The following is a 25,614-nucleotide window of genomic DNA, read 5'->3' on the forward strand; positions in this document are numbered from 1 at the left end:
GTCGCTGCTATCGCTGCACTCGCTCAGCATTCCAGTGGCTCCTTCCAAGGCCTCGCCCAAGCTGCCAAGACCCTCTTCACCGCTGTCCAGTAGGCGGATGAGAATCTAAAGTCGTGGGAATTCCTGGTCAATCCTTCCTGCGATATTTTGCTCACTCTCTCCCGGTCTCGGACAAATGCGCCTGGGTTCTCCGAGCAAGCGGACAAGCTCACTACCTTCTTCAACACTATCCGTGACTATTACACCAACGAGGTCCAGTCCCTCCACAAGGTCCTGCGAGTCTTCAAATCGGACAAGATCCGCCGCCGAATCGAGCAGTACTGTCGACAACTCGATTGCCTCTGTCAGAATGTCGCCCTGGAACTGACCATCGACAGCAACAATCGTCTCAATGACGCAGACCTCCGCCGAACCCTGCAACAAGACGAGAACCAGAACAAGACTCAGATCAATGAACTGGCTTCTCTGATGCAGCAGAACCCCGCCATGGCTTTGCAGTGGCTCAACATCCCAGTGAATGGGCAGCAAGACCAGCAGCGGCACCAGGGAGCCGCGGCGCTTGAGGAGCTCCGGGATGACAGCTCAACCAGTGCCGATTGGAAGAACAAGGCCATCATCCCCCTTCTCGAGACGCTGAAAAGAACATCTCCTGCCGCCGAGTCCGCCCAACCTGAAAGCTGGCGCATTTTCCCAGCCTCCATCATCAACCGCTCCGCTGAACCCATCTTTTCTGGTGGCTTTGGTGATGTTTACACTGCCACGTTGAAAAGCGCCTGCGTTGCCGTGAAGCAATTCCGACGCAGCTTCCTGGATAATGAGATTGCCGAGTTCCGCAAAGAGATTGGGATCTGGCATCAACTGAGCCACAAGCACATCCTCACACTCTGCGGCGCCTGCGACACTGCGGAGAAGCCCTTCATTGTCTCCCCATTCATGAAAAACGGCACCCTCAAATCGCACCTGGGTGGGTCCTCCCATCGCTCCCTCAACGAGAAGCTTTGCTTGATGAGCGAGGCGGCTTCAGGCATGGCGTATCTCCACAGCAAGAGCATCATCCACGCGAACCTGAAATCCTCCAACGTCCTAATTGGACCAAGCTTTGAAGCGCTGATTTGTGACTTTGGCATGTCCCGCATCAAAGAAATCTCGTCATCGTCGACCTCTCGCACACCTGCCACACCCATGGACGGAACGCTGATGTACAAGGCCCCGGAGATGTTCCAGGCTACCAATCTGAAGCGTGCCTCCCCTGCCATCGACGTCTACGCCTTTGCCATTCTCTGCTGTGAGGCACTCAAGAATTGTAGCGCCATATTCTTGGCCACACAGAAAATTGAACGTGATGTCCCCAATGGCACGCGGCCCCGCCGGTTCGATGGAGTGCCTGACCCACTGTGGGCACTGATCACCGAATGCTGGGACCAAGATCCAACCAAACGCCCAGCCTTTGAAGTGGTATCCTCTCGGGTGAGCGCCATCAGATATGAAGCAGCCGCAGGAGATCCGGAAGCGCAGTTCACCATTGGAAAATCGGTTTACTTTGACGCGAAGAGCTACCCCGATGCCTTCGAGTGGTACACCAAAGCCGCCAATCAAGGGCATGCGCAAGCCCAGTACATCCTCTCCGAATGGTACCACTATGGCTTCTTTGTTACCCAGGACGATGCCAAAGCCGCAGAGTGGTGCATCAAGGCCGCGAAGCAGGGACATGCAAAAGCCCAGTACAAAGCCGGCGAGTACTGTGAGTATAGCGTTGGTGTCACCAAAGACGATGCCAAAGCCGCCGAGTGGTACATCATGGCCGCGGAGCAGAAATATGCAAAAGCTCAGTACAAAGCCGGCGAATGTTACAAAAAAAGCAAAGGTGTTATGAAGAATATCGAGACTGCTCGATACTGGTACAGAATGGCTGCTGACCAGGGCTATGTGTCCGCCCAGTCCGCACTCGATCAGCTCCCTGACAACCAATGATCCCGCAATTTCCTCCCATCCGATCGACTTTTGGTGCTTTCACAATGACGATTACATTCTCGGATTATTTTATGCTACTCACACCCACGGGCACAACGAGACTAGTGCCTTTTGTTTATGTAGCTCATCCTTGTGTTTCAGTTTGAAACCATCGGTGCCTGATCGGTGTCTGGTCGGCGCATGATTGGCGCTCGCAGTTCGGGATCTCAGGGTTGTTTGGAAAGCAGAACGACAGATAAGAAGATCGATTTCTTTCGTCTTTTGACTGGACAATTGTCTCGATATGGCGGGTGATGTGGCTGCACTCGAGGTGCATAGCTCCGAAGATGTATTCCTTATGCCTCGGAACACTTCCGTAGCTTCCGAGTGAGGGTAATGGCAACGCGTGATGCTCTTGGGCAACAAATGTGTGGTTCTAGGTCCATAAGGCCTGTAATTTTCCGGGAGGCTGTGATTGAATCGCTAGTGTCGGAGGGTTCATTCCCATGCGCTCTCACCTCCAAACCTCAAGTCGGGCTTCCTTCCTCCCGTCGCATCCATCGAGTGGGCTGTCTGTGCCTCAAACGGCGATGAGTGCTCCCGCGACCCACATGCCCTTCCGCCCTGTGCTCGTGCTGTGGTCCATCTCACTCATCTTGGGGATCGCAGGTAGGCGACTTTCTTTGCTCCTCCGAGATGCCATCAATGATCGCCCCTGATACTGATCCCACCGTCCGGCCTCAGGCGCATGGGAGCAGATTGACCCCGCGCTCGTTGGGGTCGGGGCCACCTTTCCAGCGTCGCTATACTCGACGCTTGCCCAAGTATACTCTGAGTACGACAGCGTGTGGAGCTACACATTCACCGGTACGAGCTCTGGTGCAGGCCGAACCGCCCTCATCTCGGGTGCACCCAACTTGACTTGGGCCGCCTCGGACACCATTCCGCCAAACACTTCGTTCATTGGCCCTGGAGGCACCCTTGGACAGCTGGTTCCCATTCCATCAGTTATCGGGTGAGTCCTGAGCTTCCGGGCGTAGCCAGGGATGCAGTCAGTGACGGGCCAGGGATGCAGCCCGAGGTGGAGTCAGAGATGCAGTCCGACGGAGCCGACGCGCATTGGTCTCATTTTTTCCTTCCTTTCCCTCGGTTACAGTGGCATTGCCGTGGTCTACCACCTCAACATAACCAACCTTGTTCTTACTCGGCAGAATGTTGCCGACATCTTCACGGGAAAAATCGCTGCCTGGAACGACTCGCGGCTCGTCCAGAATAACCCTGCGCTGGCGAGTATCAGCGCGCCGATCCAGACAATCGTGCGGAGCGGCTCGTCTGGAACGACTTCCAACTTCCTCTGCGCCCTGGGGTCATTCGATCCAACCCTCAACCTCCCCTCCATGCCTACTTATCCCCTTTCCTCATGGGGATCGGCCAGCCAGCCTTTCTTTGGAACCACAAACACCATGGTCTCCAATACCATCCAAGTGAGCCCGTACACGATCGGATACGTGGACTATTCCGATGCATCCAGCACGCTGGCGTCGCTAGGATCTAGCCAGAGCATGTACTCGATTGCTCGCATTGTGAATCGGAACGGAGATGTCGTTATGCCTTCAATTGGGGCATTTCAGGTAAAGATCCTGCTGCTCATGCTCTCCAGCCCAAGCTCCAATGATGATCCCGGCCAGCCCCGATCCCAATCGAGTGCATGACTGTTGACGAGCCTGTTGCTCCATCAGACCGCCCTTTCAATACCGCCGGCCCAGAATCTGTCGTCGGTGCCGCACTTCTCGGACGACGTTGCAAGCATTGTGCAATCGCTCTATATCGACTCGAGCGTTCCGGGAGCATACCCGCTGTTGGCGCCAACATATGTGTTTCTGCGCCAGGATTCGGATATTTATGGCGTCGCCGAGCCAAAGATTCGAGCGACGCTTCGGTTCATATTCTGGATGATATTCGGAGGTACTGAGCTGGTAAGCAGGGCAGTGTTGCGGCCGTGGTGCCGTTCGCCAGGCTCTGCAACACGGATCAGTGTCCGTGACGATCCACACCCTATTCCACGCACTTGATACACCATGCAGCTCAGTAACGCACTCGTCGACAGCTGCCCTCGCCACGACCGACGGCCTCGCCCTCCACCGAAGCCATCTTCACGCAAAATCAGTTTGTTCACTTCCAAGACCGCACCCTGCTGGCTTTTGCTTACGACGCCCTCAAACTCGTTACCCATGGTGGGGTCGCTCTCTTTGATCCCCGCTCGCCCTGCAACCCAGCCTTTGATGCAAATGGCAGCTACGTCAGCGCCAACTCGTGCAAGCACGGGTACTGTGTCGTTGACGGGCCCTTCCAGGATGCCTCAGTCGCTCAGTGTATCTGCGACGTGGGCTTCTACAACAACGAGCACACTGACTGCTCCGAGCCTGCCGAGCCCTTCATGGTGCTCTTCTCGGGGTATCATGCATTCAACTGCGGAGTCATCGCCCTGCTTTTGGCCGCGGGGCTATGTAACAGCGCCATACTAGTCCTCCTGATTGTGTGGAAGGACAAGCCCGACATCCGAGCCATTTCGCCAAACTGCTGCTACATCATCGTGGTTGGATGCCGTAAGAATCGAATCGATGGCTGATTTGATGTCCTTCGCACCGAGCAGGAACGCGTCTAAAGAGCACATCCGTTGACATAGTGTGTTGCCGGGTCCCTGGAATATCATGATTTCCCATCGAGCTGACAAGGCCTGTGCACTTCCGTCAAGTCCTTGGTCAGGTCGGCGCACTCTTCTATTCAGCCGAGCCGAGCAGCATGGTATGCACAGCCCGCATCTTCTTCCCCGTTGCTTCTTTCTCCTCCGTCTTCAGGCAAGTCCAAAGGCAGTCATAGTCCTTGCATTGCGGGCCGGATTGAGCCACTGGGAACCCCCAGATGCTCGAGTCGATCCAGGGCCACTGCTCCGCTGCTGACACTGCCTCTGATCATCGCACTGCTCCCGCCACTCAGCATGCTGCTAATGAAGTCTCTGCGCATATACATGATATTCGAGAACAAGCGAATGCGTATCTTCAAGACCCCCGACTGGAAACTCATGCTTGGGACAGCGTTCGTCGTTGCTATCGAGTTGGTCATCTGCACCTTCTGGGTTGTCTTTGAGCAGCCAAAGGTTCAGGTGGAAGGCAGTCTCTATATTTTGACTTGCAGCACTCCTTCGGGATCGACGAATGTACCCGAGGTGCTCCTCTACGTGCTCAACGGAGGCATTATGGCAGGATGCGTCTTTGCGGCCTACCTCACCAAGAATGCCCATCGGCGCTTCCAGGAATCCAAGGCCATTGGGCTCTGCAGCTATCTGGTGCTTATCACCCTTCTATTGTGTTTGCCCATCGCCTATGCGCTCACAAACGATCCCGAGTCCTATGCGCTCTATGCTATCGGGCGAGCTACTCTGTCGTGCGTGGTGATTGTGGTCTCGTTGCTGGTGCCGCTGGTGCTCTTCAGCGGTCGCCTCATCCGCACCCTCTTCAACCAGCAGAGCGAGCTCGAGCCTCGCTCCCAGGTCAGTTCTCCGAAAGCAACCAGCGAATCTGACCAGGCGAGTCAGGGCATGGCTGCCACAAACCTCTTTGCCTTTGGCTACGACTGCAGTCTCCGAGGCTTCAAGTTCGGTGGTGCCTGGGTGTCATCCACGGTGCTGGTCTTCACGAGTCTAGATCTGATCGAGTTCCGGGAGCCGAGGATTGATGGATGCGTCCAAGCCAGCTTCCGCTTCTCGTCTTGCCAATGCAGACCCTGCGAGACGACCAAGGATCCTGATTCAGAGCAGGGGGCGACGAGGAGCATCTGGCTTCGACACAACAAGACTCTCTTCACACTCGAGTTTGTCTCCAAGAGAAGTGCAGAGCTGTTCCTCGAGAATTATGCCAGTGCCAGATCCCGACCAAGCGTCGTTTTGGGCCGACTGCAGCACGATTCAATGATGGCGTCGGACGATGTGGCGGACATGGCCACACACAAGCCCGAGGAGACGATCCTGGCGAGATTCAGAACCGACAACCGGCCCATGCCGGGAGCCAGCCCCACCTCCGGTCTAGCCGGCATCATCGGTTCGGCCCTTGACTCCTAAGGCGGCGCATGATGCGTCCGGCCATACACTCGCCCGGCTGAAACCAAGACTGGCTGTTCAGACACTCCGTGGGAACTGTCTTGACACGGAGGCCGCCAAAGGCACCGAGTGCCAAAAATCAGGGACGGAGCAGGACTGACCAATGCTGCAAATACATACTGCAACCACGATGCAACAACCTAGAGTCCTCGATGTAGGTGCCCGGCGATCCCCGATGCGGCCAGCGGGAAATGCGGGGGTCTTTCTTGGCGATGGGAACGTCTTCCTTCCGTCGCCAGTGATTCCCCAGACGGAGGAGCTGTCTCCCCGGCTGCCCCTCGCCGTCCTCTGGCTGGCCAAGGCACTCCCCAGCGACCCCCCTCGCCTTCCCCGGACCTGTCTGCCCGTTCCCGTCCGTTCCCGCCTGGCGGCCGCCCTGTCTGCGGGTCCGGGCACATGGCCTTGGTGATTTCCCCCAAGTCGCCCGCGACACAGCCGTGCCACAGCCGTGCCACACCTTGCTGCCCACCAGCCTCCCCCCGCCCTTCCGGCCTTGTTTTCACAGCAGGAAAGTCGCGGGTCTGTCCCAGACTTCCTTAATTAGCAGGGTAGGTTGCTTCCCGCGGGAGCCTGCTAACCTGGGGAAGCAGGGATCTGCTGTGAAAAAAATCCCCCCCCCTTTTCATCACGGGCGCTGGCCTGCATCCAATCCTGCGCAACCTGGCTCATCGATGCTTGGCATATATATATGTTGCTATCCGCCGCAGCTGCCCTCGGTATCCATTCTCTGCACCCCCCGCCTCCACAGCGTTCGTCCGCCTTCCCCATCAGCGTTGCGTACCTCTGCATCTGCATTTCTCCATCCTCACTCGTGTCTGCCATTCGCTGTCATCATGGTCGAGTTGTCCGATTTCCTTGGCGTGTTCTCCATCCTCTGCTGGGTCGTTGTCATTGCCCCGTAAGTAGTGCTGGACCAGCCCGGCCCCTTGGCTGTGGTCGTGGCCGTCTCGACCCTGCATGCCCATGTGTCTCTGCCGCCTTGCCTGTCGGCGTGTCGTGTGAATCTGCATGTCGTTTGCCTGTCTGCAACCCATGAGTGCCCTACACGCCATGGGTGTGTTGCGTCTAAAGACTCTGTCTATCGCTATCGTTACTTACAACATGCACCTCCGACCATGCTTTTGGCGCTCGTCCGAACATTCCAACCCATCCACTCGACCCGTCATCTGGACCCACCTTCTCGATCCCATCTCCTTGATTCCCACACATCCGCCTCCGTGAACGCCACCGTCCCCACCACCCTGTCCCTCGAACCACACAGCCAAGTGGTCGTCAACTACCGCCGCAAATCCGGCGAGGGCGTGTCGGAGATCCTGCTATTCATGTGGCTGCTTGCCGACTTGTTCTCGCTCGTGGGATCCGTCCTCAACAATCTCTTCTACACCGTCATCCTGCTGGCCATCTACCACCTCGTCACGGACTCGATCCTGACCTTCCAGCTGTTCTTCTACCGGTACCGCAACCGACGCCTGAACCCTGCTCAGAACGGGCTCGCCGCCTCGGACCTCGAAAAGTCCAAGCCCGATACCTCGTCGTCTGCGCTCGTGGACCATGAGGTCGAGGGCTCGGAAGAACACTCGGACCCCAAGACCAGCGACTCGGACCTCGTCGAAGAGCCCCGCGCTGCCTCCGGCATGCCCACCCGGATGCTGGTCTGGACGGGCCTTCTGGCCCTCAACTTTGCCATGCATTCGTATTCCGCCCAGAGCAGCCTGTCGGCATCCTCGGGCTTCTCGGGTCGAGTCTTTGCGGTCGATGCGGACACGAGTGCCAGCTCGGTCTCCGGGCCCACCTGGCAAAGCATTGTGGCCGATGTCACGGGCTACATATCGGCAGCTCTCTATCGTGAGTACCAGCCGATTGTCTGTTGTCCTGCCCCGTCTTGCCCCTCCTTACCCTGGTCTGCACGGCCTGCACGGTCTGCATGGTGCAGAGCCTTGGTGGCCATACCGCTTACCTTTGCTTCTCTCTGTCCCATCCCGCCATTGTAGTCCTCTCCCGTGTTCCTCAAATCGTCAAAAACTACCGAAACAAGTCATGCCAGGGACTATCGATCCTCATGTTTGTCTTCTCCGTCCTCGGCAACGGCACCTATGGCGCCTCCATCATTTGCTACTCGACCGAGTCGTCCTATCTCATCAAAAATGCCCCCTGGATCCTCGGCGCAATCGCCACCCTCCTGCTGGACTTTGTCATCTTTGCCCAGTTCTACATCTATCGCGCCAGCCCCAGTGCCTAGGCAGCGATCCCAGTCGCTGTCCTTGTCCTGGTCTGGTCCTGGTCTGGTCCTGGCCATCCGAATTGCGCCGCCGGCATAGTCTCGCCGTGGCAGTAATACGACCTGCCCAAAGCGTTTGCCGGCCCAGGCCATCGTCCTCCCCGATGCACTCGGCTCTCAGTGCCACGACCGCGATGGAGCCTGCATACCCGAAACACCCTCCTCTGGCATGTTTGCTCAACTCGAGCCCCTTGGCTTGACTGAGCGACCGGCTCGACGACAGAGCTTAGCCGCAGAGCTCCAACTTCTATCCAAGTTTTGTTCCTTTCTATGGCACCCTGGCTGACACTTGGAGGCTCTCTTGCGCTGCTACGGCCGCGCCGGATCCCCGGGCCATCTTGCATTCTATGCCACCCATGTAAACACTGTACTTTTCTACTGGACTCGATAGCGTCCCATCCCGAATCAAATATAGCTTGTTGGCAAGCAAAATCCGAGTCCTGCATATCAGCGCAGGTGGGGCGAGGGAAGGCTGTAGAGTCAGTCCGGAAAGAAACGGGACAGTCCTTCTCTGGCATCAGCGATGCAAGTCTGCTGATCTGTAGGCTCCAGTGGGCAAGCCGTGCAATTGTTTCTCGTCCTGGTTGGCAATCTCTTTGTGTGGTGCATTCACTCGATGTGGGAGTGTGATGCACTTACTCGACCCTCTGGACAGTTCCATGGTGCATCGATATCAATATACTCGGCCTTCTCGAGTCGCTTGGCTTCCCGGCACTGTGAGCACACCTGGAGATCGAGTCGCTTGAATCGCCGTGGCTGGCTGGTGCCTTTCGCTTGCGGGGAGCCATCTGGGCGAGAAAGCGTCCTTGATTCAGATCCAGAAACACATCACTGAATGGTCATAGCCAGCGCGCGATGCGTTGGGTGACAGCATTCAACAACGACCAAAATCCGGAGTCTCCCATTTGTATTGGACATACATATGTATGTGTCCACTGCCAACACCGAGACCAGACCAGGCACGCGAGATGCAACTGATGGGACGCGTCGCACAAGATGATCAGTTGCGATGCCCGCGTCCAGGGCAGATATATTTCAAGACCACGGCCCAAGACTCCAGGCGGATGCGAACGCAACATCTGCTCGCGGTGCGCTGGCATCTCAATACGCCTGTCCTGTCGGTGGCATCTGACACTCGCCCTCCCCTGATGCCAATCGATACCAAGCCCGACATGCTCACCACAAGCCGCTGAACGCTGTATGCGTCAGGTCCGCTCTCTGGTCGAGTTGCGACCTGGCCGGCAACACCAACAAGAGCAGCTGGATGGACAACATATCGTCTCGGTGCTTGTCGTCGTCGGCAATCAGCACCACGATCGCCGACCAACGGCCGCCCGCCCGATCTCGCAGCAACACATCGATCCCCTATCGATTCCCCATCGATGCCACATCCATCCGCATCATCGTGCGTGCATCCGCATCCGCATCCGCAGCAGCAACGGAGTCGCCGGCATCGGATCCCGCACGCACGCCGGGACGGCATCGTGCTCGGCGCACATCATTGGACGGCAGGAGATCGGGCAGCAAGCTTTTCGTTTGGCCGAACGGGATTGCGATGCGGGAAGGGCAGCCTTGCGACATCACACATCTTTGCTGCCGCTCAACCGTCGTCGCCCAACAATTTTTTTTTCCTCCTCCCGCCGACCAACACCTCCACCCAAGCACCCGACACCATGCGAAATCGTCGTGGTCTTTTTTTTTCTCAAGCCTTGTCGGATCAGCTGTCCTTGTCCTCAAGCTCCACCCCTCGGCCGCGCTGCCGGCGCCTTTGCTGCATGTATCCCTGCGCAGCAGCCCATGTCCTCGCCGCTCAGCAGACACCGGTCCTGGCCAGGACAGCAAGGCCCATCTCACCCGGCGGCCTTGCCAGAAAGCGATTGAATCGGGACTCTACACCGGACGCAGCACGGAGACGACATCGACTCGGGCGTGGGAATCACATCGTCAGCAGGAACGGTGCGCCCGTCCGCATTGCAGTTGCGACACCAAGTCGCCAGCCCGACAAGCGATGCGCACACCATGCGCACAACGCAAGCACTTGCACGAGCGAGCTGCTCCAATCGCGGACTGGTCGTTCCTGGCCCTTCCCACCTTGCCATTTATGGCACATGTTGGGGCTCAACATCGGCACCTGCGTCCTCCCTGCCAATGCGTCGTGCCGCTGAGGGGGGGGGTGGAAGGGTGACAAACAAACCTTTGCGCCCTGCCCGGGTGGGTTCCCGCACGCGCCAGCCCAACTTCTCTGGGTATATATCGGCCCAATTCCCTCGTCAGATCGGTGTCTCCAGTGCCAGCCTTTGCTCTTCCAAGTTTGAGCATCCACTCCTCCAGAGATCTGCTCAGTTTTTGTCACCCGTCTCCCCGACCCGCGCTTGTCATTCCCACCGCACCATATCGCCGACATGGTTCAGCTCTCGGAAATCATGGGCTTCTGTTCCATCGGTTGCTGGATCGTTGTGATTGCTCCGTAAGTTGTCGGCACTCAGTAGCGCTTGTCAATCAGGGGTTGATGGACTTTGCGCCTCCTGAGTCACTCGTGGCGCAAGTCCGGGCTGAGTGAGATTACGATCCAGTCCCAAATGCGGCTGGGCGGTAGACAGGAGAAGCTCTCGCCGATTCGCACAGCCCGGGATGCATTCCATTCATCCGTTCTCACGCCTCCTCGGTCTCTCCATGCACTGCATACTGCATATGCACACACAGCCAGCTCGTCGTCAACTACAGACGCAAGTCCGGCGAAGGACTGTCGTTGACGTTCCTGCTGCTGTGGCTCTTTGCCGATCTGTTCTCCCTGACCGGCGCCATCCTCAACAACCTCTTCTACTCCGTCATCCTGCTGGCGGCCTACTATACCTTGATCGACTTGATCCTGATGGCCCAGTGGTACTACTACCGCTCGGATCTCTTCAAGCGCTCCCGTCGCCACCGCCATCGTCGAGCCAGCGTTGCCAAGCACCTGGATCCCGAGCACGGCTTGGGCTGCAGTGCCGCAGACACCAGTTCTGGTGACCGCAAGCTGGCTGACGAGACCAAGACCAAGACTGCTGTACCTGGTGCGGCTGCCATCGACGACAGAGACGACGCCATTACCCTGGTCGATGAAAAGCCCAATCCCGTCAAGTCGACTGCCCAATCGGCCGGGCGGATGCTCCTGCTGATGGGCCTGGTGGCCGTGAATGTCTACGGCATGTCCGCTGTCTCGGCTGTCTCGGTCAGCTCCGCGACGGGCTTCTCTGGACGGGTCTTTGCTGCAGAGTCTGCGCCAGTGCCTGCTCAGACGGAGCACCTGATTGGCGACATCATGGGATACGTTTCCGCCGTGCTGTATGGTGAGTGGTTGCTCGATCCCCGTCTCTTGAATGAAAGCGGGCCCATTGGCTGCTCTTGCCCGCATGTCGCTGTTGCGCACGTCCTGGTCTCTGCATATCCAGCAACTGTGGACTGCTGCATCGACCGTCCGACTGTGACTGACGTGACTCGCCCGGCTCTCTCCAGTCTCTTCGCGTGTCCCGCAGATCGCCAAGAACTTCAGAGAGCGCTCCTGCGAGGGTCTGTCGGCCCTGATGTTTGTCTTCACCGTCTGCGGCAACCTGACGTACTGTGCGTCTATCCTGTGCTACTCGATTGAGCCTGAGTATCTTGTCAAGAACACCCCTTGGCTGCTCGGAGCCCTGGGCACGCTGCTGCTCGACTTTATCATCTTTGCACAGTTCTACATGTATCGGCCAAAGAAAGCGCAAGCGTGAGCAGGCACTGCCGCACCTGCGCTTTGATTCATGGGATGTACAACATCTCTGCAGCATATCATGTGCCATCATTTCCACTGCCCCCCGCGCACTATTCCCCCTCACACAGTCTGCTGTTACCATGTTTCCATTTGTATGTCAAGTTGCTCGACACCATAGCTGTCGTCATGTTCGCACTGTTGTCTCAGTCTTAGCTGGGTCTCGTTGTTTGAAGATTGCCTTTGCTTTGTATTGCATTATATGGGTACTAGCACATCGACTCGGACCGCCCGGATTGCGGAGTGCCCTCAGAGTCCGTGCCCCATCCCAAGCATATTCATCGGAATACACTTTCCACACGCACATAGTCGGCCCTCTAGTTCCGCGCCTTTATCGCACATATTTGAATGGCAGCCATTTGTGCCCTTGGCTTGTGGCGTTCTGCCATTGAGACCACTGTGACAAGTTGGGGGTACTTCGTCGCTTATTCACGTTCAGACGAGGACGGCCGACACCCTGGGGTGCCAGAGCCCCCCGTGCCGGCTCAGACACATTCCAAGCGAGCGAGCTACCAGAGCCATCGGCATCAACCGCAACAGGCCTGCACACTCCATGCTCAATCGTCCGATGATCGGGCTTTCTTGCCGCGGCCGCCACTCTCTGCAAGGCTCTCTCGCGCGCGCTTCTTTCCCTCGGCTCTAAAGAACTCCTTCTTCTTCTCTTTGAGCTTGGCATCACCGATCTTGTCCTCCCGAGCTTGCTTCTTTTGATGCTCGGCACGCCTCTCCGCCGCCTTTTCTTTCCGCTTCTTGGTTTTCTCGTGCTGGAGGGTGTTGATCTGCTGCATCAGCGTAAACACCTTCTTCTCGTCTGCATCCATGACAACGGCTCGGCGTTGCAGCAGCCCGGGTCGCTTCTGTTTGGCCAGGAGCTTGGGTTTGCTGGCGAACGGGAGCTCCGCCTGCAGACTCTTGGAGATCTTGAGCGGGTTGAACTTGCGAGCGACTCGCTCGATGGGCTGTGCCGATCCACAGCGTTAGTAAAACGCCATGTTAACACAGCATAAGCGAATGGGAGATGGAAGCCAGCTCCCTCTCGACCAAGGCATAGCGAACCTTATAAAACGAATCGGTGTTCTTGGGTGTGGCAACGTTGAGGTCCCGACGAAGCTGGCCCGTTGTTCTCGCACCTGTCCACTCGCTCTTTGACGACAGCAGGAGCGATGTCACAGGGGTGTAGAAGCGCTTGGGTTTGACAGGATACCAGGCCCGCAAGAATACGATGTCTGATTTGGAGACGAAGAAACCAGTCGTTAGTCGGCAGTTCCGCGGCACGCTTAACGAACACCACGAGCACCACGAGCACCACGAGCACCACGAGCGCTGGCATACCGCTCTTCAGGATCTTGTCTTCGAACGTGGCTCGGAAACAGCCCTCTGGATTCTGTGGATGGACGGCAGTGTCAGTAGCAACCCAAAATTGTGATTGTGGGGACAGATCAATGCGCATCGGAGACGGATATCCATGTTTGTCCCCGCCCAGGCCATTGCATTGCTCCCTGAGATACACGCAGCATGGAACCCGGCACTTGGAGCACTTACGCCGACGTGCTTCTTGACCTGTCCACGGATGCCGCTGACAGTTCGGATCTTGGCTCCCTCAAACTTGGCCACCTCGAGAGCAGACGTGAACATGTCCTTGATGAAGGCGGTGTTCTTGAAGATCTTGAAGGGCGTGCCCGTCAGCTTGAGTTTCTTGACGACCTCGGTCGATTGGTTGATATCCACAACGACGCCGGTTGAGCTCACGCGGAAGGAGCTCTGGTTGATGTGATGAGCATGGAATGCGCGTGAGCGAGGCAGCGGCATCCAGACCGTCTCTGCAACGGATCTTGCATGTTTTCTTCAGGATTATACGCTCCTCCCTTTCTTCCCAACTTACGCTGACTTCCGAGACGGACTGGAATGTGCAGAAACCGGTGTTTGGGGGTGTGACGGGCCCTATGAGTACAAAGCGCGGATCGGTACAGGCACGGATCACATGAGGATATGGTGGTATGCGGTCAGAAATTAGTCATCAGCAATCCCTGTGCATCCGACCAGTGCTCCCACGGTGGGCGGCTCGGCCATCTCGAGTCCATCCAACACCGTGTGATTGCCACGCTTACGGCAAGCCCGTACCGTAGAACGTCGCTATACAGTGCATATGCTCTGGCGTGTACTTGAGCATTCGATTGCGTGTGTTGTTTTCGTTGAGCGAGAAAACTGGAATACTCTGGAATCGACGCCAGCCCATCGAGAAAATGAGGGGATCGTTGTTCTTGAGGACTTTTTTGTACCATCGGTGTCGCTTCAGGCGAACCTGTAGTGAACGACCAAGGACGGCATCAGCTACCCACTCAAAATCCACACTTCAGGAGCCACGCTTACGCAGCGGGCACGAGTGCGTATCGGATCGTCTCGGGATTGGCGATAGTATGAAGCTACAGCAGCAACAGAAGCAGCAGCAAAAGCAATAGCTGTTGTAGCTGTGGCAGTGAGCTAGACACTCACTTGGATAAAGCCAAAAGACTCTTCCGACGGAAGCAGTCCTCCGATGACGACCGGGAACGCCGGATCAAAGTTCTGAATAAACTCCATCGGCATGTTTTCAAGCACAATGCGGACGTACATGCCCGATCGGTATCCCTCGACCTTGGCTCGAGTGACCGGGTCGTCGTCCTCAAACTCCAGTCGGTTGATTTCCTGCTGCTTGTTCATCTCTTCCTTCATGCGATCAAAGACGTTCTTGCTCTCCTCTTCGTCCGACTCATTATCGTACTCGGCATCGAATCGTCTCTTCAGCTCATCCTTCTTGATCGCCAGCTCGCGCGCCTCATCTTCAGGCGTGAGAGTCTTGGGGGCTTCGGCGCTCGTCTCGTCGGTCTCGTGCTTCTCGCCGGTCTCGAGATCCTCAAAGTCTCCGTAAACTTCTTCATCTTCGTCGCCCTCGGCATCTTTGGCATCGGCAGCATCACGCGCAGCTTGGGCTGCAGCAGCAATCGTTCCCGTGATGAATCGCATCTTGATGGAGTTCAGCGTCTGTTATGGCACAACAAAGGCTTGCAGATCAGATCAATGCATTGACACGGTGCCTGTGGTCGTGCTGTTTGGGAGGGAGGGCAGTACTCAAGCGCACGGTCCATCCACTTCATCCAGGATCGCTGCACCCTTGTTCGGGTGAGACAGCCCCCAAGTCAAACTCCCGCGGCTGCACACAAACCTCGTCATCGGCCCATTCATCCAAATCCTGGGTTTTGATTTCTGTCTTGGATGTGTCGACGCTGGCCATGGTACCTGTGTGGTTTGTCTTGACTTTTTTGACTGTGAAAAGGTTTCCTTCCTCCGAGTCGCCGTTGGCATCGTCGTCATCGCCGTTGGCATCGCTGTTGCCAAAGACGTCGTAGTCTCCGTAGACGAGATCCATCAGGCTGATTTTTCGGTTTTTCAAAAACGCAGCGGCAGCCTTGTCAGCAAGACCCTCCTTCCACCGCAGACCGCCGTCGAGATCCTCTTGAAGCTCGTCTTGATCGTCGCGTTCCTCGTTCTCATCTTCACTCTCATCCAGCGGATCGGATTTTCGTCGTGGAGCAAACTCGTCGCCGAGATCACTGTCGCTGTCAGCGTATGCAACGTCATCGTGGTGAGCGGACTCTTCGCCCATCATGGCCAGCCGCTTGCCTACACGGCGTCGAACGCGGCCGTTGACTTCGACCTCCTCGTCCTCATCCTCGTCATCTTCATCGTCGTCATCCTCTTGGTCGTCGTCATCCTCATCCTCATCTTCATCCCCAAGCTCAGACCCCAGGTCGCTTTGATCCTCGTCATCGTCTTCATCATCATCATCATCATCGTCATCGCCATCCTCATCAGCACCTTCGTCGTTGGCAGATACAGCGCGGCGCCGAGTCCGTCCTGATGCATCAACCTCGATGACTTCCCTCAGGTTACTGGCACTGATGGGGGCGGATGATTTGAAGATACGCATTTCGCTCGACTGCATCTTGTCTGCCAGCGTGTCTGTCGTGTCCTGTAGGTTCATGACCATCTTCTCGCCTTCACCCTGGTCCTCGTCATTGTCTTCGCCATCGGCCTTTTTGGTGAATGTTCCGGGCACCTGGATATACACGGCATCCTTGTCGTAAAGAATACCGCCAACATCCGCCATCGGCGCATAGAGGAGCTTTTGCTTATCGTCGAGCCGTCGCTTGACTTTGTCGGGAAGAGGACACGGGTCGGCGAGCATGCTCACGTCGGCAATCGTGAAATCGCCGGCGCCTGGGATGTGGACTTTCATGTTGGACTTGAGGTTGGTTCCGCGCAGGAAGCCGTACAGCGAGACGGTGCGATCGCACTTGGGATTGCTCTCGATCAGCTCGGGGTCGGTCAGATCCTCGACACGGTCGGCAAGGCAGTACGGATGCGAGTTTCGCCAGACAAGCGGCCGGAACTTCATGACGGAGATGAAGCGCGACAGATTGAGCACCTCAGTTTTCGGGTACTTGCCGTTGATCAGGCCAGAGAGATAGAAGAGCTTGGCACCCTGGTAGATCTCGGTCCAGAAACGGTGCTTGAGTCTCTTCTTGGTCTTGCGCAGCGCTTTGTTGTCCTTGAACTTGTCCAGATGCGTCAGGACGCCCATGACCTTCGGGAAGCCGTGGATCTGCAGGATATTGAGAAACTCGAACGTCTCCATCTCAAAGCCAAAGCTGGCGTCGATGAGCAGCAGCACCAAATCGGCGACCTTGCCGATGTCGATCATGCTGTTCAGGTCGTTGTTGCATTCCATGAACGTAATCCGACGCTTCTTGCCGCTGATCACGGTGATGGGGCCTTTGATTTCGTTCAGGTTGTGCTTGGTGTATCTCTTGACCAGCGATCGAATCAGGGTTGTCTTGCCGCACTAAATGCCATCCGAACGCAGGTCAGCTCGGCGCATTCACAACCAGGGCCAGGACAGCACTCCGGCAGCGACTAAGACCAAGCTCGGTGCTGGCGGGACAGGCGCTGCTGCGGCACACCAGCGACGTTGCTGGCAGAGATGGGGATGGGAATTCGACTGCTTACCCCAGGTGGCCCGACCACAGCCACAATAATCGGAGGCGGCTCGATGGGTGTCCGGTCCACAAGCGGGACATGCATGCGCTTCTCTCCAATGTCGGCATTGCGACGGGCGCTCTTCTGGGCACGATTGCGGGCTGAAAAGGTGAATGCCTGCAGCATAGGTGTGGTCAGAGCAAAGCCAGAACCGGGGGTAAGGAATCAGGGCTAGAGCCGGGCCAACACGTTTCGCAGACCGGCATGGTATCGCATCGAATCGCCCCATATATGCCATATTGCCGAGCGGCGATGGCTCTGTCGGCGCGCCAGTCTGCGTCGGCCGCCCCATCACACAGCCGAATGATACATGGCCAGGACCGCCGGCCACGAGCCATCCGGGACCGTACTTTTGGGTTGTTCTTGGCCTGGTTCTTGGTATGCCGGCTCTTTTTCTCGGCCTTACGCCCGGCCTGCCGGGGCCGATGTGATCTGTTTGCCTTGTCTTCCATGGCTGCGTGTGTCTGCAGCTGCAGACAGGAAAGGAGTGTGGTGCGATGTGGTGTGGTGTGTCTGTGGCTAGCTGGCGAGCTGGCTGGCTGGCAGGTTGGGTTGGGTAGGGTCGTTGAGTTGGCTGGGTTGGATCGCTGGGTTGGCTGGGTTGGGTCGTTGGATGCTGCTGGCCCCACCAAAAAAAATTCGCAGCCGGGTGCGCAGACCTGGCCAGCAACAACAAAAAAACAAAATGAAATCACTCAATGAGGCCAGCGGCTGCCGACAAGGGGGCAGCGCGATCAAGCACGGGACTCGTGTGGCTTGCGTGGCTTGGCGCGGTGAATCCGGGAGCGCTGGTCATGTGATGAATCACGTGTAAACCGTGTGCCACAGAAGCCGGCCCGTGCCACACAGCCGTTGCGCACTGCCACCAACAACCCTGGGTCAACTCCCACGATCAATTGTTTCCTGCCCCTCGAGGTTGCTCATCTCGAATATGAAGACACGCTGTAGACCAAGATGCAGCAAAAGTTGGAATCCGGCCATGGTCGGTTGACGGCATTTGGTATCACCTTGAGCCGATTGACGGTGGTGGTGGGCGATTGGTGTGGAGGAATGACCAATTGTATCATTGTTGGAAGCTCCACTCCGATTGCGGACAAGAACCACCACCATCTGAATCTCTCTGGTTGGAAACCTAGTCAAGCGTGGCTGTGTGTCAGTGAGATGACATGATCGTTTGGCTATCAGGCAAGACTCACCTTGACAAGATGTCTTCCCACGACTGATTGAGCGAGCGATGCGTTTCTGGATCTGAATCAAGGACGCCACTGTGCAGTATCTCTGCCAGCCCAAAATGCGCTGGTTTTGAGGAGATTCTTTCTTCCCCAAGGGCAGGACCAGCCATCGTCGCTATTTTCTCGCCAGATGGCTCCCCGCAAGAGAAAGACACCACCCAGGCGACCAAGTGGATCCAGAGCACCCACAAGATCCTTGGTCTGCAGCAATGGATGAGCACCACACCAAGTCCCAAGATCCTTGGGTTGGCTTCCTTCCTGCAATACATTCGCCATGTGTTCGATGGAGACATGCTGGAGAAACAGCTGTACTTCAGCCTGACCCGGCGACGGCGATTCAAGCGACTCGATCTCCACAGCAAGCGACAGCGCACCGTCCACGAGATGTGCAAGCAAGTCATCGACCAGGCACCGAAGGAGACCGAAGTGGTGATTGCCTTTGGGAATGCATCCTGGAAACAGGGGAAGGGATATGCTTCCAGTCCCAGGAGACTCAGGTTTGCCAAGTACTTTGAGCAGTTCCACCACCACCAGAGACGCCCACCAGACCGATCCGTCTCCAAGATCTATGTGTGCTCGGTGAACGAGTTCAACACGTCCCAGGTGTGCTCACATTGTCGGGAAGCCAAGCGACTCGAGAAGGTCGAGTATCTTGATATCGAGAAACCACATTTTGTCCGGAGCTGTGCAAGCTGCCATACGCTGTGGGATCGAGACATCAATGCAGCCAGGAACATGATCTCGGTATGCCAGTCGATCATCGCCACAGGAGATCGACCGGGTGTATTCAAGAAATTTTTTCATAGTGTCATGGTCTGTTTTTGAGCTGGGCTGTTGTTTGTTTCCGAATCCCAAGCACACGCCCGTCCACCACCAGAGACGCCCAAGAGCCAAGCGCCTGATTCTGCTCTGAGCAAAGCTGCAGTGGCCTGGATTGCCTCTGTCCTCGGCCGCGCTGCAATACATCTCCGTCTAGTGCATGCGGCTCAGCTCCTCGACAATATGCATCATCTGAAACTCGCTCAGAGGCACAGGCTGCATGCCTGGCGCCTTGCCTTCGATGAGCGTCAGGCGATCGTCTTGGTCGAGCTCAAGGAACTTCTCGATGACATCGCCATCCAGGAAGTTCTTTGCCGGCTTGACTCGGTATCCATCCCAGTAGCTTCGCCAACTGGAAGAGAGTTGCATTCCGAATGAGCAGCGCTCCTGTGGTTCGATTCCGAGTCTCGATTCCGAGTCTCGGCTCCTTGTGTCGATCCACCGTTCAATCTCTCCTCCCCAGCCAAAGATATCCCGATCGACAAGTCCTATCGACGAGACTCTCACACTGCGTCCCTCGAACCTCTCCAGGTGACAACCGCCATACGTGTGATAATCCAAAACCGCAGCAACTTACTCGGCCAGCGATATATCGCCAATACTCTTGATGAACTGCGAGAGGTTGGACTCGAGAATCTGTAGTGCGTCGGCGACCGACTGGTCCGCGATCTTGGATATCACACCAATCATTCCATTCACGGTACAAAAGACGAGCGAGTCGTCGACCAGCTTTTCTGTCTCCAAGGCCGCCCGCGTGAGAGAGCCTGCATCACGGCGTTATGGAACACGAGCAGATGTGTCGAGACAGCGTGGTGATGTTAGTAATGGATGGCCGGTGCCCCTCAGGCCATCAGAATCTGATGAGTATACGAACAAAGGATGTACCTTGCTTGATCTGGTTGACCATCTCACCGAGATGCCACTGTCCGTCTTGCTGCAGAGCCTTGGCGCCAGGCTCGTCGCTGATGACTTTGCCAAAGGAGAGCAGGTTGAAGGTGTGGTTGGCGGCAATGTAGCTCGCTCCAAGGTGGTTGACCCGTGTGATCCACAGGCTTTGAAAGTCACGATACGTTTCTTCCAGAATATGTCGCTCAGGCACATACTCGAGGAGACTCACAGACTTCATCAAGTCACCGACGATGATGGTGTTGCCTTCAACCTTCATGTCGACTGCTATGGTGTGGGCGTGGTGGCTGCACACCATCTGGAGAGTGCTGTCTTTCCACTGGAAGACAATGATCTGATGACGCGCAGGTCAAAATGTCAGTGGTGTCAGCGGCATCTGGGTGGTCGAGACGCCAGCATCAAGCATCCGCTCAAACTGCTCTTGTTTCAGATCGACAGCTCACCGAATTGCTGACGGCAACAGCCAACAGTCCGCAGCTCAGCAGTCCAATGCCGTAAACGCCGCCAGCCACAGGTACGGAGCAGTAATGGCGCAGATTCTTCATATCCGAGATCTCAAACACCGAGAGGTAGCCGGTGTTGATCTCGCCATCGACTACTTCGATGCCAGAGCCCAGGACGAAAAAGCTCTGCATCTCATTTGGGAATTGGACAGCAGCGATACACATCCCAACTTCGTTCGGTCTCAGCGCGTGCGAGCTGGAAACTAAAGGAGCGCGGGCGAGCAGTCAGATGGTGCTGGGCCAGGAAATCCAACCCATATCGTACACTGCACAGTGTGCACCCAAAATTGTAGAAGCTGGGCGACTGCCAATGCCCTTAGCTGTCTATGCCCTTAGCTGCGAGCAAATAGAGAGGCGAACAGAGGCGAGCGATACCTTGGTATGTTTGGTCGTCGAGGATGCGGAGGTACGACTGCTCCAGAGCGATCCCATCGGCGGAGCCGTTGCTGCCGCTTACGATGTGATGCGTAATCAGGCCAAACATCCGCTGGTCCTCGAGGTAGGCGATGCGCCGAGGCATCTCATCGAGGCTGACCTTTTGGATGTGGATCTTTTGAATTTCGTCGATCAAGCCAATCTTCAGGCCCGTCGTGGTTGCCATTGCAAGTGCGCCGGGGAACAGCGGCGTGCTGAAGGAGCAAACCGAGCTGATTTCCTAATTGCATCCATCGAAATAGACAATTAGCGTCAGAGGCTATCCTCACACTTGGACACACTTGGACACACTTGGACATCATCGGATCCAGGTCGGAAGCACAGCGCAGCCTCGACTCACGATCCCATCGAGCTTTGCGCATCTTAGTCCCTGCCCCCCCCCTCCAGCACTCCATCTCCGCTCGTGGGCTACAACCTTGGCATTGACGGTGGAATATCCCAGCTTGCGGTGAGGGGTGCCAGAGATCACCGTGGGTCGGTCGCAGGAGGCAAAGATGTGGTCCTTTCCGTTGGACCGGAACTGACACAAGTTGACGGGGCGGTTTCCCAGCCGAGCGCGCTTCTTGTCCGACAGCGTGTTGGTGCTGGGGTCAAATGCATAGTTGATCAAAGAGCCATCGCCTAGGAGCGCAAAGGCACAAGCACGGAATGCAGAGAGCGGCGCCCGGGTTAGCCAAGATCTTGTCCACGTCGCAGCTTGAGTGTGCAGTCTCATCCAGTCATACCAAGCGCCACGATCACGTAAAACTCGGTTTCCATTCGGCAGAACGTGAGTGAGCGAGGAACAGCATCTAGAGATCCGATGGGCAAGATCCATCAGTAAAAGTAGTTGTGCGACTGATGTTTGCTCGCTGGGATGCGGGTGCTGCCGGCAGCCTCAGGATTATAGCCATACCTCCAAGGGCTTCGACTTTCAAGGCTTGGAGCGATGGGAACGAGAGAATATGAACGCACGCGTTGGGTCCCCAGAGTCCGACACTGCAATACCGAGCAGCCGTGCCATCGGCCGCTTCGAAAAGGGCCAGATCAACACACGAAACCTCCCGACCAAAGTTGGTGCGGCTGGAGACATTGAATGAGGGTCGACCGACACATTATGGAGCCGAATAGCGTCATTGGCCAGAGACAAGCAGAGTTAGTCGCGACGAGACTGTGATTCTCTAGCTTACTGCTTGTCGTTATACCCGGAAGCAGGGAACTGGCAACACGCCGGGGCGGCCCGATGTGATAGCGGCCGGACAGAACCAAGGACGCAAGCTCCAACCACAATCTCACCCGGTGGAAGGTGGCGATTGAGGAAGCGGGAAGATTTTCGCCATAGACAGCACACATGGACCACTCGTGCTCCGATTTCACTCGTGCTCCGATTTCACTCGTGCTCCGATTTCACTCGTGCTCCGATTTCACTCGTGCTCCGATTTCACTCGTGCTCCGATTTCACTCGACCCCCAGAGTGTCCAGAATAAGCGCAGTAGCTCTGTGATTCTCGCACCTACCCGATCTGCTGGATTCGGGTCGACTCGACAGAGAGCGCAACAACTTCGCCTCTACCGAGTGAAACTAGGACCGAGGACGCCTTGGCGCTGGCGTGATAGATTTTCATGCCGCTCGGAGGCATCCACTTGCTGTGGGCTGTCTGGCCATCGCCCGAGATGAGGAAGACGCCAGAGGGAACAACCTGGATGATATTGCCGCTGGAGTCGTTGGACGCCCAGAGGGTCGGTTCGTTCTGGACGAGGTTGTGTCGCGGCGGCTCCACGAGCTCGTTCGCAGCGAGGGTCAGGAGACGAGTTTCGTTGATGAAGGACAGAACCAAGACCTCGCTGCGGTCGCCAAGCACAACACAAAGAGTGGTTGCGTAATGAGTGGAACAGGCACGCATCGCTGCGTATGATTCAGAGGACCCAGCACCACTGGCATTCACATGGACCCAGACACTCGCCTACAAACCTTTCTCCAGCAGCTGACTGTAGCGACCAAATCAACTTGAGGCCAGGCATCTCCAGCTCTGCGTATTCGTGGATTCCGATCCCGTTGCGGATGATACGAAGCGAGCCGTCCAGATAGCCACCACAGCAGGCTACCAGCACGTCCTAACGAATCAAAGGCAGGACACCATCAATATTCTGTCTGGGTATGCCCTTCAAATGGACTTGGGAGTCGCTATGGGAGGCGTCGCCGCTGTTAGCCGTGCCGATCGGCAAATGGTCACTTGAAGATGGCCTTACCTTGCCCTGCTTATCGCTGTCCACGAGACAAAAGTCAAGCACCGGACTGATGTTGGGGAACAGCTGCTTGACCGACACAAAGCTCTTGTCCTCCAGCGGACGAGTCTCCAGCTTCACGAGTTGCGAGTCGCCAAAATGCGAGCCGATAAAGGCAAAGTCGTTGTCGATGTAGGCAATGCTTGAGGGTACTGAGATCTGAGTGTGCGGCATCACGAGAGTCGGTCGGCCATTCAGCGGGAAGGGTAAGAGCGAGCGGATATTCCCACAGGCAAGAATCCATCAAACGGTCTTGTGTCCGCGCTACGGTTCGCCATCTTTGCCTGCGCCGCCGCAGCATTGCTCTCACCTTTCCCAGCCGTTCCATGGTCAGCTTTCGCATGGCGCCGCCGGCAGAGCAAGTCAGTAAAAGGATGTGTAGGTTGCCCATGTAGTCTCCCAGGAGGTATCGATCGCCCTTGGGGCCCAGCCGAGCGTAGCTGATCGAGGTTATACGGAAATGGGTTGGGAAGAGAATGGGGATAAGTCGCGATGGAGAAACCTGGCCTTGTGCCCAGGATGAGACGCTGCTGACAACTGAACTCAGAATATGTGCGATAAATACCCCTGCCGGTGTCTGTCGCGGCAGCCCTCTGTAGCCCCACACTCCTTATTGACGACCACGCAGCAAAGTTGCTGACCGAGCGCCATACCACTTCACAATCGTTGGTCCAATCTTGATAGAGATGGTTCCGACGTCAAAGCCACGCTGCAGAGGATAGTAGGTGATGCTCGAGTCCGAAATGGCAAGCAAGCCACCCCCAAGTGATTGCTCGACAGGGATAAGCATCGAGGTGGTGGGGTGGACGTCAGGACACTCGATGGCAGTATCTTCAAGCTCCGAATCTGATATGTTGACTTTGTATATGCTAATGATGCGTTCGGAAAGGGAGTTCTCGTGCAGAACGGCAAGCATGGGCGGCGGCAAAGGTACTGTCTGGGCGACAGACAGAAAGACCATTGTCAAGACCTTGAGGCCTTCCAATCTGGTCATCATTGGGACAGGACGCAAAAGACGCATAGGCAGCAGCATGAGTGCGGATGCAGAATGCTTGCGCCTCCATCTCTGGCAGGGCACAGTGTCAAGTGCGATGCAATAGCGATGGCGCATGGCGGACAACTACCTCATGTTGAAAGCTGTGCCCAGGACTCCAGCCGCTCGGCTGGCCCGCGTTGAGCCCCGGGTCTTTCCTTTGCTCTGCGCGGACGGCGGCCTGTAGAGCGAGTCTGTCTCGGAGAAGAATCTGCTGTCCCACTGCGTGCTGGGATGGGAGATGGGAATGACCTTGAGCAGCCCTTGATACAGATGCAGGCCGATCATCCGGTGCTCGGGATCAATGACACAGAGCTGCCCATAGTCGGCAGGGCGGCTGATGGGATCTGAAAGATTGCCCTGGGCGTCGGTGACAATCTCCCCCGAGTGTTGGTTGTAGGAGAGCACAAAGAAGTTGTATCGCTCCGTGGTGATCAGGAGATGATCGGTCGCAGCTCCCTTTGGTGCAGCACAGAAGCGAGCCCGTTAACGATGCCGTCCCTGGGCAGATCGAGCCGGCAAGCCGCGCGAGGCTCCAGTTCCAGGATCATGAGGAGCAGCGCTGGGTCGCCGCCGACCGAGACCCGACGAAACAAACCTGGGGCCGATAGAGATGCATCGTGGCGATCCGCCCATATATGGGCACGTCTTTGACGGGCTGCAGGCCGGCTTCTGTTGCAACATGGATCTCAAAGCGGGATGTTTTGCTGTTGCCAGCGGATGCAGAGCTGCGTTAGCGGCTAAGCAGCCCATTGCCATTGCCGGCTGTCGTGCTCGTGCCGAGATTGTGATCGACTCGACTCGCCCATGATCAGAGAAGCTGCGCGGTAGGCACCTGAGGATAAGATTGAGATCGTCTGGGCCCGTGAAGTTGCCGACAAGGGCAGTCGATACCGAGGTCGGCTTCTGGGCGGAGGAAACGTAGTGCATCCGGAGGAGCTGCTGATCGCAATGGGGGGCTGTGCTTTCTTGAGGACGATGGTGCGCCGACGGACAACGGCGATGGCGGGAGCAGCAGCCTGCAAGTCCAGCGATAAAATGGGATGTCCTGGCGGTGGCCCCGTTGACGATGGCGACGGCGATGATGATGACGGCGAAGGCGACGGGCGGGTTGTTACGAGGGGATCGGCCCTCGTCGGTTGGGCGAGGAGCGAGATGGAGGGACCGCGCAGCTCGGC

At 56.7% G+C, this 25,614-nt stretch overlaps 8 protein-coding genes across 8 annotated transcripts; 6 read left to right on the forward strand and 2 right to left on the reverse strand.

Moving 5' to 3' along the window:
* The first annotated feature begins 659 nt into the window (after nt 1–659).
* BJ171DRAFT_513030 (kinase-like domain-containing protein) lies at nt 660–2,319 on the forward strand. The gene has a single exon (XM_053111716.1). The coding sequence runs from the start codon at nt 934–936 to the stop codon at nt 1,969–1,971; it is 1,038 nt and encodes a 345-aa protein (XP_052964787.1). The 5' UTR covers nt 660–933; the 3' UTR covers nt 1,972–2,319.
* Nucleotides 2,320–2,540: 221 nt separating this feature from the next.
* On the forward strand, nt 2,541–6,240 carry BJ171DRAFT_626419 (uncharacterized protein; the record flags this gene model as incomplete). Its single annotated transcript, XM_053115525.1, has 7 exons — nt 2,541–2,619; nt 2,695–2,965; nt 3,107–3,581; nt 3,690–3,926; nt 4,058–4,556; nt 4,706–4,755; nt 4,964–6,240. The coding sequence occupies 7 exons, from the start codon at nt 2,541–2,543 to the stop codon at nt 6,065–6,067; spliced, it is 2,715 nt and encodes a 904-aa protein (XP_052964788.1). The 3' UTR covers nt 6,068–6,240.
* Nucleotides 6,241–6,939: 699 nt separating this feature from the next.
* BJ171DRAFT_569485 (PQ loop repeat-domain-containing protein) lies at nt 6,940–8,563 on the forward strand (the record flags this gene model as incomplete). Its single annotated transcript, XM_053113573.1, has 3 exons — nt 6,940–7,004; nt 7,368–7,951; nt 8,098–8,563. The coding sequence occupies 3 exons, from the start codon at nt 6,940–6,942 to the stop codon at nt 8,343–8,345; spliced, it is 897 nt and encodes a 298-aa protein (XP_052964789.1). The 3' UTR covers nt 8,346–8,563.
* An 888-nt stretch (nt 8,564–9,451) lies between these two features.
* Nucleotides 9,452–10,680, forward strand: BJ171DRAFT_166063 (uncharacterized protein). Its single transcript, XM_053105914.1, has one exon. It carries the CDS (start codon nt 9,649–9,651, stop codon nt 10,567–10,569), a length of 921 nt encoding a protein of 306 aa, XP_052964790.1. The 5' UTR covers nt 9,452–9,648; the 3' UTR covers nt 10,570–10,680.
* Nucleotides 10,665–12,385, forward strand: BJ171DRAFT_166053 (PQ loop repeat-domain-containing protein). Its single transcript, XM_053105912.1, has 3 exons — nt 10,665–10,851; nt 11,088–11,713; nt 11,880–12,385. The coding sequence occupies exons 1-3, from the start codon at nt 10,787–10,789 to the stop codon at nt 12,128–12,130; spliced, it is 942 nt and encodes a 313-aa protein (XP_052964791.1). The 5' UTR covers nt 10,665–10,786; the 3' UTR covers nt 12,131–12,385.
* A 104-nt stretch (nt 12,386–12,489) lies between these two features.
* On the reverse strand, nt 12,490–17,909 carry BJ171DRAFT_166060 (uncharacterized protein). Its single transcript, XM_053105913.1, has 10 exons — nt 17,595–17,909; nt 17,215–17,361; nt 15,371–17,050; nt 14,662–15,189; nt 14,290–14,470; nt 14,051–14,109; nt 13,711–13,929; nt 13,501–13,552; nt 13,225–13,394; nt 12,490–13,127 (listed from the first exon to the last, which is right to left on the reverse strand). Exons 1-10 carry the CDS (start codon nt 17,694–17,696, stop codon nt 12,726–12,728), a joined length of 3,540 nt encoding a protein of 1,179 aa, XP_052964792.1. The 5' UTR covers nt 17,697–17,909; the 3' UTR covers nt 12,490–12,725.
* A 289-nt stretch (nt 17,910–18,198) lies between these two features.
* Nucleotides 18,199–19,256, forward strand: BJ171DRAFT_569487 (uncharacterized protein; the record flags this gene model as incomplete). Its single annotated transcript, XM_053113574.1, has 3 exons — nt 18,199–18,226; nt 18,577–19,079; nt 19,204–19,256. 3 exons carry the CDS (start codon nt 18,199–18,201, stop codon nt 19,213–19,215), a joined length of 543 nt encoding a protein of 180 aa, XP_052964793.1. The 3' UTR covers nt 19,216–19,256.
* On the reverse strand, nt 19,217–25,612 carry BJ171DRAFT_513046 (mono-functional DNA-alkylating methyl methanesulfonate N-term-domain-containing protein). Its single transcript, XM_053111717.1, has 16 exons — nt 25,272–25,612; nt 25,035–25,143; nt 24,528–24,895; nt 24,057–24,389; nt 23,714–23,843; nt 23,368–23,562; nt 23,090–23,232; nt 22,636–22,962; nt 22,035–22,201; nt 21,865–21,930; nt 21,555–21,760; nt 21,080–21,359; nt 20,645–20,907; nt 20,181–20,535; nt 19,873–20,059; nt 19,217–19,647 (listed from the first exon to the last, which is right to left on the reverse strand). The coding sequence occupies exons 1-16, from the start codon at nt 25,364–25,366 to the stop codon at nt 19,449–19,451; spliced, it is 3,423 nt and encodes a 1,140-aa protein (XP_052964794.1). The 5' UTR covers nt 25,367–25,612; the 3' UTR covers nt 19,217–19,448.
* Between the last annotated feature and the right edge of the window lie 2 nt (nt 25,613–25,614).

This window comes from Polychytrium aggregatum (assembly GCF_025602895.1).
Source record: "Polychytrium aggregatum strain JEL109 chromosome Unknown BJ171scaffold_29, whole genome shotgun sequence".
NCBI classification, from domain to species: Eukaryota; Fungi; Chytridiomycota; class Chytridiomycetes; order Polychytriales; genus Polychytrium; species Polychytrium aggregatum.

What these genes read in the sequence shown, in the direction of transcription:
- BJ171DRAFT_166053 (XM_053105912.1), top strand. Translation starts at nt 10,787, where the DNA reads ATGGTTCAGCTCTCGGAAATCATGGGCTTCTGTTCCATCGGTTGCTGG. An exon ending in TGGATCGTTGTGATTGCTCC is followed by an intron (nt 10,852 to 11,087) that starts GTAAGTTGTCGG and finishes ATGCACACACAG; the next exon opens with CCAGCTCGTCGTCAACTACA. An exon ending in CGTTTCCGCCGTGCTGTATG is followed by an intron (nt 11,714 to 11,879) that starts GTGAGTGGTTGC and finishes GGCTCTCTCCAG; the next exon opens with TCTCTTCGCGTGTCCCGCAG.
- BJ171DRAFT_513030 (XM_053111716.1), top strand. Translation starts at nt 934, where the DNA reads ATGAAAAACGGCACCCTCAAATCGCACCTGGGTGGGTCCTCCCATCGC.
- BJ171DRAFT_166060 (XM_053105913.1), bottom strand. Translation starts at nt 17,696, where the DNA reads ATGGAAGACAAGGCAAACAGATCACATCGGCCCCGGCAGGCCGGGCGT. An exon ending in AGGCCAAGAACAACCCAAAA is followed by an intron (nt 17,362 to 17,594) that starts GTACGGTCCCGG and finishes CCTATGCTGCAG; the next exon opens with GCATTCACCTTTTCAGCCCG. An exon ending in AGGTCAAGAAGCACGTCGGC is followed by an intron (nt 13,553 to 13,710) that starts GTAAGTGCTCCA and finishes GTCCATCCACAG; the next exon opens with AATCCAGAGGGCTGTTTCCG.
- BJ171DRAFT_166063 (XM_053105914.1), top strand. Translation starts at nt 9,649, where the DNA reads ATGGACAACATATCGTCTCGGTGCTTGTCGTCGTCGGCAATCAGCACC.
- BJ171DRAFT_513046 (XM_053111717.1), bottom strand. Translation starts at nt 25,366, where the DNA reads ATGCACTACGTTTCCTCCGCCCAGAAGCCGACCTCGGTATCGACTGCC. An exon ending in ACAGCGATAAGCAGGGCAAG is followed by an intron (nt 23,233 to 23,367) that starts GTAAGGCCATCT and finishes TTGATTCGTTAG; the next exon opens with GACGTGCTGGTAGCCTGCTG. An exon ending in CAGTCAGCTGCTGGAGAAAG is followed by an intron (nt 22,963 to 23,089) that starts GTTTGTAGGCGA and finishes TGGCGACCGCAG; the next exon opens with CGAGGTCTTGGTTCTGTCCT.